The 12,051-nt window shown below is 35.4% G+C and overlaps 1 protein-coding gene across 1 annotated transcript; it reads right to left on the bottom strand.

Moving 5' to 3' along the window:
• Positions 1 to 4,351: 4,351 nt before the first annotated feature.
• Positions 4,352 to 4,936, bottom strand: LOC140174673 (zinc finger BED domain-containing protein RICESLEEPER 1-like). Its single transcript, XM_072200162.1, has one exon. It carries the CDS (start codon positions 4,934 to 4,936, stop codon positions 4,352 to 4,354), a length of 585 nt encoding a protein of 194 aa, XP_072056263.1.
• Between the last annotated feature and the right edge of the window lie 7,115 nt (positions 4,937 to 12,051).

Genomic DNA, 12,051 nt, shown 5'->3' with positions numbered 1-12,051 from the left:
GCCCAAAAATTATAATAAAAAAATATTTTAAGTAGACAAATCATCTAAATACAATAAATGAACCAAATATTTATTCAAATACAATAATTGAAAATTGGTTACGGTTCATACTTGATCTAACACTGTGATCCAGGTCCAAACACACAAAAAGGCCAAATCCAAAGATTGGCCTTCGACTACCCACCGACCTTCTCAGAAGAGATCAGATTCAACGTGACTCCTTCCCAAAGAAGTCGAGTTCGAAGGATAGCTGGCAGATCACACTTACTTAAATAAGTAACTGCCCCTAAAATCTCTCAACCCACTTTCAGGAGCTATATCTCAACTACCCTAAGATAACGACACGGTTATCTACTCCCAAAAGGTGGAACTACTCCAACGATAGTTATTGGATCACCACTATAAATACACTGACACCCCTCAGGTATCTCTAAATTCCAATACTCTAAAAACCTGCTTAAACCCATTTCTGACTTAGGCATCGGAGTGTCTTTGCAGGTATCACCCCCATTCTTTCACACACATAACTCGGACAGTGACTCTCGGACGTGATTCGAATCAGAGACCACCTTCTAGTAACACTTGGGCCATTTTTTAAAGCCCAATTCACCTATTTCAGGTTACCCACGTAACAGTTACTTTTTTTTTCAAAGATAGTAGGTTATATTTCATTAATTATTGAAAAATGAAATACAAATATGTCTAAAAGTAGGACAGCATAATAAAAGGTGAAAATTTTCCAAAACAACACACTGAAAGTATTCATCCAAAGGTGCATAGTCGAAAAACAAAGAAAAATCTTAAAGAAGAAAGAATGATAAATCAAATTGAATGAAACTAAAAGTTTGCCTCATGGAGATGATGATCTAAATTAGGAGTTCTTTGGATTTCACGAAGCAACTTGACAGAACTTGCTAGAATGGCAAATGACATTGAAGTAGAACCTTCAAAAATTAACTGGTTGCAAGCTTTCCAGCAGTTATTGAGGATTACAGTCAGCATTCTTCAACGGGTTAAGCATCTCTGTTAACGCAATCCACCATGTCCAAAAGTCGTTAGGATATACATGGCTGAATTCAAACTTTAGTAAATCAATCTCAAATTCAGACTTTAGTAAATCAATCTCCACCTTCGAATCTTATCTGTATTCATGCTGCCATCTGATAATCTTATGCCGACAACGCTTTATTTTTTTGAGCTAGGTGATAAACCCCACTTTTAGGGTTTATCTTGTGTTGAATTTAGAGCATTTTATCAATCCTTTTTTATATTTATCCAATGAAGTAGCATAATTTTATGATTGTCTCTTAATTTGTGCTTAAATATGAAAACATGCTTTTAGACCTATAAATTGATGATTTTTAGCTTCCTTTGATTCCACTAGATGCCTTGATGTTTTTGTTAGTGATTTCAGATTGAAAAGGGCTAGGAATGGATCAAAGGAGTAAAGAGAAAGCATGCAAAGTGGAGAAATCATGAAAAGTCAAAGATTTGAGACGCACCCATGGACGCGCGTGCGCACTAGCCACTTACGCGTGGATCGCACAATGTTCCAGGGATGCGTACGCGTCGATGCCGCACGTGACTTTTAAAGTGAAAATGTGCCTGGCAATTTCTGAAGTGCTTTTGGCCCAATTTGGAATTGAACTTTGGCGGAAGGAGGGCTAAAAGGGCCAAGGATTGAAGGGGAAGGCATCTTTCACATTACACACTTTAGATCTAGTTTGAGTTTTAGTTTTCTAGAGAGAGAAGCTCACTCTTCTCTCTAGAATTAGGAATTAGGTTAGTTTAGGAATTCTTAGATCTAGGTTTTAATTCATGCTCTCATCTACTTCTACTTTTCAATTCTATGTTTCTACATCTTGTTCTTCTATTCTCTTATTGTAATCTCTTCGATTTGTTCTATGCTTTGTTATGGATCTACTTTTATTACTTTTATTTTCTTTTAATTCAATTTGAGGTAATTCATGTTAATTGTGTTTTCTTTGATTGTTGTTGTTAATTCCTTGTAATTAGTTAATGTTAGATTCATTCTTGTTATCAATTTATTATGCTTTTCTTTTATGCCTTCCAAGTGTTTGATGAAATGTTTGGTTGGATTTTAGAGTAGGATTTTATATTCTTGGCTTGGGAAGGTAACTTAGAAACTCTTGATTTACTAATGTCCAAGTGATTGATAATTGGTAGCCATTGACTCTAGTTCTTATTAATCCAATTAGTGAATAGCTAGGACTTATGGACTTTGATTGGTATAGCTTGCTTGACTTTTCTTTACCTAGTTAGAGAATGATTTAGTGGGATTGATCCTTGCAATTATCATATTGTGGTTAGTAATAAGGATAGAGATCCTTGATCACCAAACCTTGGCAAGACCGTTTTATCATTAAATTTCATTGCCATTTTCTTTTCTTGTTTCTTATCCCAAAACCCCCAAAATATACATGTCCATAACCAATAACAAGAACACTACCCTACAATTCCTTTGAGAGACGACCCGATGTTTAAATATTTCGGTTATTAGAATTATTAGGGGTTTATTACTTGTAACAAACAAATTTTTGTATGAAAGAATTATTGTTGGTTTAGAAACTATACTTTACAACGAGATTTTATTAGTGAAATTCTACACCATCTACATGGCTGAACTATTAATCTATTTCATGCCAGATCTCTCTAACAATCTACCTTATTTTATCATTGGAACACCATCTTTTTTGGAATTTGAATCACATTTAGATCTCTCAGTTCTCGGATTAAAGTCTAAGAGAAGATGGGAGTGATCCGACCCTAATTCTGACAGTTTAAGAACCGATGCATTGGGATAGAATTGGTGCCAGTCAACTCTTACCAGAAATCGGTCCAGTCTTTTCTGTATCAATTCATTACCACTCCGCATATATAAACTAAGTGAATGGTCTTTCGACCATACCAATATCAATTAGGAAATTATCATCAATAAAACTGTTAAAAGTTTTAATAAAACTGTCCAAATCGTTCCGGAGAATGTAAAATGTTCCTGATTCAGTGGAAGTTATGAAATAGTGGAAGAAGTAACAATGAGACAAAAATCAAGTTTAGATTCATAAATAATGCAATTAACTTGTTAATTTATTGTGGTAAAAATAAACCGTGTAAACCGTAATATTAAATCATAAACACTAAACCGTAGAATGAGATAATTTTTTATTTATATAGTTTAGTATTACTTTATATTTGTTGAATTTTTAATTGAATATCTTTTGGCTAAAAATAGTATTCTATAAGTATTTTATAAATTTAAATATTTATGTTTTTATTTTTTTTTGTTGTATATTTTATAGGATATAAGATAGAAGATGATTTTCTGACGGATAGTTTGTTATATATATTGAAAAAAGAATTGCTGAAAAATTTAATTTTTTAATTCTATTATTAAAAATTTTAAGTCATTCAAGATTCAAAGAATATTATTATAAACTATTTTTTCCTTCCACTTGAGCGTCAGAATCAACCCTTCCCTTCCCTGCACCTGCTCAACCTCAACAAGTCGTGGACGTAAACTAACGAGAAATTTCCTCAGTCGTAGCAACACATCTCTTCGTTTTTTTTTCCCTCTAATATTAAGGTCACATGTTATTTTTTCCTGTACAATATATCGTAACTTTTATACCTATTTTAAATGCTATGCTAATCTATAATTTTGTTGCCACCACCAATTCTCCACAAAAAACTCAAAAAATAACCCAAAATACAACCCACCAATTCATGCAGTCCATTACTAACCGCTAAAAAAAATAATAAATTATTGTAACTGCATTGGCTAGGCTCAATCAAGCTAACCATCTATCATATATCAAAGCCATGAGCTGACAAGCCATTATGCATATACCAAAGCCATGAGCTGACAAGTGACAACTTCCGTTATGCAAAATGAACGTGCACGTGTCCTATTACTAAAACTCTTTTTAAATCTTTACCAACAAGCATCTGTACACTAGATGAACCCTAGAAATATTTGTCTAGTTTTCAAAGTCTTCACTCCATCAACCAAGCATATTCAAGAGAGGAGTTGTGACCTTCAAAAAACCAGCATATAATTAGCTATTTAACTAATGTCAATATATAAAATTGATTAATTAAAAGTAATTCAACAAATAAATAATTAGTGAAAAAATGTTAACCTCAAATTGTTGTAAACAATATCAACTCCAATGGCTTGATTAGATATTGTTAAAGCTGAAAGCTCTACATTAACAGTAATTAAGTTATTATTAGAGACTCAACAATAACAACAATTACATAATAATTTAAAGAAATCCAATTTAAAAATAGTTACCTAATTCAAGTTTTTTTTAGTCCTCAAGTTCTTGCTTTAAGTACTAAATGAGCTTCTAAATTGGTCAAGCACACGACCACTAGTACTAAATGCCAACTCAGAAGACACGGTAGAGACGGGAATAGCCAACAAATTCCTAGCCATGTGAGCAAGAGCATAATACTTCATTGATTTCAATTTCCACCAACGCAAAATGTCAAAACCAGGAATGTTATCCTCCACATCATCTTCCATGTATCTCTCCAATTCATTCCTTTTGACCTCACCTTGCTTTTTTTTAACCCTCAATCTAAACTCATCTTCAAAGCCATCTTCCTCCTCATTTGCATTTTTACCACCAACCCCATGATCATGAGAGGCAATGCTAGAATTAAAACAACCAGAAGAACTACCATCCAGAAAGGGATATATCATGGAGTAATACTCAAACAACTTATGAATGATATCTTTCAACTTTTTCAACATATTTTTGGCTTGATTCAACCCATACACCCGATTAAGACAAAATTCAACATACTCATACTTGTAACGAGGGTCAAGAAAAACGGCCACAAAGAGAAAGTAATTTATGCCATCACCCTCCCAATATTTGTCTAGTTTCACTTTCATTTGTGTCGCCATCTTTTGCAAACCAACATCATTACTCTTACTCCACTTATTCAAAGTTTTTTGAATGTCACACAGCTTATTGAAAAAATTATTACATGTAACATTCAAAGAACCAGAAAAAGTAAGAGTTGCATCATAAAATATTTTGAGGAACTTCACAAACACACGTGCCCTTTTTCAATCATTAGCATTAGGTGGTCCTCCTTCAGACTCAAGTGCCAACAAATAAAATGAGTCTTGATAACTAAGCTGACTAAAAGTTGATTCAAACTTCTCAGCAGCCTCTAGCATCAAATAGGTAGAGTTCCACCTAGTAGGCACATCTAACACTAGCCTTACAAGTTATATTAGCCTCTTGAACACACCTCTTAAAAGCTTGCATCCTAGCAAGAGATCACCTAACAAACTTGCATGCAATTCTGATTTTACTTATTGAGCTATCAATCTCTTTCATGCCATCACCAACAATTAGATTTAATATGTGAGCACAACATCTCATATGCATGAACTCCCCATTTAACAATGTTGACCTATTCCAATCTCCCATGTCTCTAAGTAAATACGAAATTGCAACACCATTAGTACTAGCATTGTCAACAGTTACACAACATATTCTTTTAATACCCCACTCTTGCAAGCACTGTTCTAAGGTTCTCCCTATAGTCTCACCCTTATGATCAGTAATAAGACCAAAATTTAAAATTTTTTTATGCAATGTCCAAGACTCATCAATATAATGCGCAGTCACACACATATAATTCAAATTCTGAATTGAGGTCCAAGTATCAGTAGTTAGGGAAACCATATGGCGATTTTCAGATAAAAAATTCTCAACTTCTCTCTCTCATATCTAAACAAAGCCATACAGTCTCTAGCAATTGTCCAACGAGAAGGAACCTTAAACCTAGGTTGTGCTTTACTCATAAATTGTCTAAAGCCTTGAGCCTCAACAAATTTAAAAGGAAGTTCATCAACAATTATCATATTTGCAAGAGCAAGACGAGTTTCCTCTTGATTAAAATCAACAAGCTTCATAGTAACTGCATTAGGGTCATCCTCAAACTGGCTCCCAAGTGCAATAGTTTTCTGCCCCTTTTCAACTTGCTTGGAGGATTTTTAGTGCAAATCCTTAAATGTTTATGCAAGTTTGTTGTACCATGACTAGAACTATTGCATGCATATTTTTTTTACAATAGTTACAACAGGTTTCATTAGGAGAAGTTTTAGAAAAGTGAGCCCAAACACTACTAGGTGCCCTACTGGGTTTACGTTTTACCTTTTTTGGAGGCTCGCCAGTAGTTCCAGCAGCTTCAGTCTGTGTTTCCGATGAAGGATTTGAGGCATGCAACGGTGGGGGAGCTGGACTTTGTGATGTTCCACCAGAAAGACCATCGTCAATAGCAGCGGGAATGGCTACATTTGGAGAAGAAGTACTTCCAACAACCGTATCACTTTTAGAGTTAGTTTTTCCCATTTTTGAATCTGCAAAATACATAAAATAATTCATTAATTAGTACTTGATTCGAATAAAAGAAAAAAAGTCAAAATCCAGTCAAGGGGAAAAGAATCTGGTTTGTTCTAACTCCTAATAATTATAATTAATGGGCATTAAGTTTGGAAAAAAAACTCTAATAAATAGCGACTCTAGAAATTAAACTTGTATTATCATAAAATTGCAAAAAAACCAAAAGAGTTGTAAAATAAATAGGTGGCACTCGACAATTTTAAATAAGCTTAATGCTATTTTTAACTCCAACAAACTTTATCAAACCCTCCTTCTCAAACCAAAACCAATGCCTAAATCAAAGAAAAAGTGAAAAATTATGAAAAATGACCATAGCTTGACTAATTGTTGGATAAAATTAAGTTAGATATACATTAAAAAAACAATAATTTACACTCAACTTTATTTACTATTCAAATTGTGCAAGTCAAATTATATATTTTTTGCTATATTGAAATTGAAGGTTGAATGTGATTGATATAGAGAGTACAGAAAAAAAAATTTAGTAAGGTAAGATCATGGTCAATATTGCACAGTTATTAGCACAACATAGCTAAGAGACTGTTTCCTGTTAAAAATTTTATTGATTCACCAAAAACATGGCCAATATCAATGAAGATGATAAAAACAACAGCATCAAGTCAATGAAATGATTAGCTTTTCCAAAGGAACTAAACATAATCAATATAATCAATATAAACATAATCAATATAATAAATTGAAAGTTCTACATTGTATGTTTGTGGCACTTAAAGTAAGTACTGTGAACCAAAAAATCAGAAACATTTTGATACTGAATACACAAGGTAAAAAAATATAGTATCTAATGTTGTTCCAAAAAATCAGAGAAAAAGGTATTTCAACTCAAAATTCACCAACCAAAAAATCTAATGTTGTGATTCAGATCTGAACACTTACGAATCTGTGAAGTTGCTGATACACTGGTGTAGATTCACTGTATTTGCCTCCAACCAACCCAATCTCGTTTCTCTGAACAAATTATAGAGTTTAAAAAATGAACAACTACTCAAATTCAGAAGCACTTTTAACAGTGACAATCACAAACTAAAACCAAAGCAAATGAATTACCAAAAGCAAAGTACAAAACCCTAGCATTACTTGAAAATGCATGCACACAAAGAACTAAGAGTGTATAAATTCAAAAATTGAACACCCAATAAAATAATTAACACAAACATATAACATTTCCCAAAAATTGTATACTAACCTGACTGAGTGACCCGAGAAGACGATGATGGAGTCTGGAGGAAGTTGACTGCTAGAGAGAGAACGGCTAACCGAAGAAGTAGTTGGCTGCTAGATAAAGGACATAAACAAGCAGGAAGACGACGCGCCTGCCTCTGCAGCTTGTGGGGTTTCTGAGTTTGTTTGAGGTGAGAGACTGAGACACTGAGAGTGTAAGAGGGAGGGCGCCGCTCATGAGATAGTGTTAGGGTTACAGGTTTCAAAACTCACTAAAAGTCTAAAAGCTATATATATATTTTTATTTTTATTTTATTTAATTAATATATCTTCGGGTTCGCGGGTTGGTTCGGGTTCCGCACCCCCAAAATCGATTCCCGAACCAATCACTTACAAATACAATCGGTTTGGTTCGGGTTGGACTCGATTACCCGTTGGTTCCAGAACCAATTTAATTGGTTCGGTTCGGGTTGGGACGGGTAATCGGGTACCCGCTACCCGTGCTTACCCCTAGTATGATGGGTGCTCATTCTTGTGAAAGTGGGTTGCTGTATAGCTCGTCTGTTGGTGAATAATTAGGAGTTTTCTGTCAAGATGAATTATACTTCGGCAGCAGGAGAACAAGGGGCTGGGTACCTACAAAATGCACTCTGACGCTCAAATTAGTGAATGTAACATAAGCTCTGTATTGCTAGTGTGTTTTAAATATATGTCTTACCTCTTTTTTATATTTGAGATGAAGTATCAAATGTTATACTTCTGAGCAATTTGTCTTAATGAAAAATAATGACATATTGGAGCGTTTTGATATTTGTTTTGATATCTGTTGTTGATAATCAATCTATAATGTGTATAGCCGAATTATAACGTGTAACCGAGTTATAACGGTCAAATCATAGCCTCCCAAGCTTGACTTAGTAATATTTTGATGAAATAGGTTGAGTTTTTATTGATGAGTTATAACTCGACGTTTTGATTTATAGATATAGAGCCTCCAGTCCAACAAGTTTTATAAAAATAAACATAAATGGGATATATATATATATATATATATATATATATATATATATATATATATATATATATATATATATATATATATGACACATCTTTTTTAGTCTAGACTAGCATTTGTTGTTGCATTAAATTAAGCATTATTTGGTGATAAATGGCAATCATAGATTTGATAAATATTGTGATCTTCTGGGTTTTTTAGTCTTGGTGTGCTGGTTTTAGTCTTTCAAGAATTCAAGTGTTGTGTTGTATTTTTTATTATTATTTCTTTTTGAATGAATAATATTCTTTTTGAACTTGTTTGAGTTATAGACAAATTATTATAAGAAATTGTAAAATTTTAAATTTTGTTAGTCTATAAATGATTAAATTTAAATATTTAAAATTATATATTGAATTTTCAAATAATTTTTAAAGAAATTAAAATTAAAATTTACTGTTGGATTGACCGGAAAAAAAATCCGACGATAATAAGCTTCAGAATTTCGCGAATTAAAATTTATATTTGCCGCTAAATCTGTCGGTAATTAGCGGCGGACGAAAAAATCAGCCGTTATATAATTACCGGCAAGATTTATACCGTTAGATTTATTTCGTCGCTAAATCTAATGGTAAACAAGTTACCGACAATTTTTTTGGGTGAATTCGCCATTAAATCCAGCGGTATACGACGACTTTCTTGTAGTATCCGGAGCAAAGGTCAGATCGTGCTGAATGTTGCATTCAGTGGTGTTGCTTCTCTTCTCATTCCCAACGGGCGTACCGCCCATTCAAGGTTTAAAGTACCTCTAGATATAAACGAGGACTCCATATGCTACATTAAACAAGGGAATTCTTTGGCAAGGTTGGAATGCAAGGCCGAATTGATCATATAAGATGAGGCGCCAATACTAAACAAACTCTGTTATGAATCACTTGACAAATGCTTGTGCGACATACTTAGGTTTGAGCCTTACTACAACCCAGAGTTACTGTTTGCAGGAAAAGTGATTGTGTTAGGGGAGACTTTAGATAGATGCTACTTGTAATTCCTATGGGATCACGACAAGACATTGTGCATGCTTCAATCAACTCTTCCCATTTGTGCCAAGTTTTTATTCTTACTGAAAACATGCGACTAACAATTGGAACTGATGTATCAGAAAAACACAATATTAAGGCTTTTGCAGAATGGCTATTGCATATTGATGATGGTATGACAAGGGACTCGATTGATGGCGAGTTGGAAGTAGAGATTCCCAAAAATGTATTAATCGACGATAATACAAATGCATTTCATGTGTTAGTGACATTTGTGTACCCAGATTTATTGACCAAGATTAACGATGTGATATACTTCAAGAAAAAAGGTTAATTCTTGCACCTATGTTGGAAGTTGTGAATGAGGTCAATACATACATAATGCAACAACTAAAAGGGGGAGGAAATGACATCTTAGCTCTGACACGTTGTGCATTGAGGAAAGAAATATGAAATTTGAGTTAGAAACAATAACCTCTGATGTCCTAAATATAATTAATTATTCCGGACTTCTTCTACACCAACTCACTTTGAAAGAAGGTGTGCCTGTTATGTTTTTGCGTAACATTAATCAATCAAGTGGCCTATTTAATAAACAAGGTTATAAATAAAAAGACCGGGTAATCACATTATTGAGTGTATGACATTGACTGGAGATAAGGAAGGACGTGTGGTGTTGATCCCACGCATGAACATGATTTTTAACAACTAGGCTCTATTGTTTAGGTTTTAGTGGAGACCATTTTTTATAATTATTTTTTTTGCAATGACTATTAATAAGTCTCAAGAGCAAACGTTAAGTACAGTGAAATTGTATCTATTGAAGTCAGTTTTTACTTATAGAAAATTTTTCATGGCATTGTCAACAGTCAAAACGAAAAAAAAGCTAAGAGTTTTAATTCAAAATAATGTTGTTCATACCCTGGCCCAATGCCAAAGGTCCAGGCCCAAATAAAAGGCCTAGTCCAAAGGATTAAGCCTAGCTAAGTACTGATCTTCACATAAGAAGTCGGTATCAACCACGACTTGCCTTCAAGAAGTCGGGCATGAGATTAGCTGGCAGATAAACACTCATTCAAATGAGTAACCGCCCCTAAAATCTCTCTAACCGCTTCATAAAGCATATCTTAACCTCCCCAAGATAATGGGACGGTTAACACCCTAAAGATACGGCACTACTCCAACGGTGGTTATTGGCTCACCACTATAAATACACTGACACCCCTCAGGTATCTCTAAGCCCAATACTCTCTAGACCTGCTTACACTCTTGCTAACTTAGGCATCGGAGTGTCTTTGCAGGTACCACCCCCCATTCATTCACTCACACAAGTCGGAAGGAGGCTCCAGTGTGCGATCCAGCTCGGAGCTCACCATCTTTCAGACGATTGGGCCATCCCACGCCATCTATTCTATTAATCTCCGGTTACCCACCGTAACATTGGCGCCGTTGCCGGGGACCCGAGAGATCATCCATTGATGGCGGACAGATCCCACGAAGAAGGCCATGTGGAAACAGATTCCGAACAAGAGAATCTGGACATGAGTAATAACGATGCGAATCTAGCCCTACACCAGGAAGTTAACCATCAGCAGAGAGAGGGCACCTCCGGGGTAAAAAAAACCCGAAGGCAAACTCCTCAGACGCACGCGAATCAGAAAAAGGCGGACCATCCCACGTAACTGAACTAATGGGGTTGGTCCACAGCCGCCTGGAACAGTTAGAACAAGAGCGGGAGCGACAAAAGGAAACAGAGAAGTATCTAAAAGAGGAAATGAAACGGCGAAAAGAGTTAGAAAGAAAACTCTTAAAGCTGGAATCTTCCCTCAAAAATCGCAATTCCCGCGACGAACAGGAAGAGCCACCATTAGGGGGAGAGGATCCCTTTAGCGAGGACATAATGAGGGCTAAAGTTCCGAGGAACTTCAAAAGCCCTGATATGGACCTCTACGATGGAACTACGGATCCAAAGCATCATCTGAGCAATTTCAAAAGCCGGATGTACCTGGCTGATGCTTCCGACGCTACGCGATGCAAGGCCTTCCCGACCACTTTATCGAAAGCAGCGATGAAGTGGTTCGATAGCCTCCCCCCGAGGTCGGTTACTAGCTTTGAAGACCTCTCAAGGAAGTTTTTGATGAGGTTCTCAATCCAGAAAGACAAGGTGAAACATGCACCGAGCCTCCTGGGAATAAAACAGGAGGTCGGAGAGTCTTTGCGAGCCTACATGGAAAGGTTCAACAAAGCATGTTTGGAGATCCAAGACCTGCCCACAGAGGCAGTCATAATGGGGTTAGTCAATGGGCTCAGAGAAGGTCCCTTCTCACAGTCCATATCTAAAAGACACCCCGTTTCTCTAAGTGATGTACAAGAAAGAGCTGAAAAG

The sequence above is a fragment of the Arachis hypogaea genome, chromosome 8, assembly GCF_003086295.3.
Source record: "Arachis hypogaea cultivar Tifrunner chromosome 8, arahy.Tifrunner.gnm2.J5K5, whole genome shotgun sequence".
Taxonomy (NCBI): Eukaryota; Viridiplantae; Streptophyta; class Magnoliopsida; order Fabales; family Fabaceae; genus Arachis; species Arachis hypogaea.
This window is presented reverse-complemented; position numbering and strand designations above follow the sequence as displayed.

Excerpts from the sequence above, each read along its gene's own strand:
- LOC140174673 (XM_072200162.1), bottom strand. The coding sequence starts at position 4,936 with ATGGCGACACAAATGAAAGTGAAACTAGACAAATATTGGGAGGGTGAT.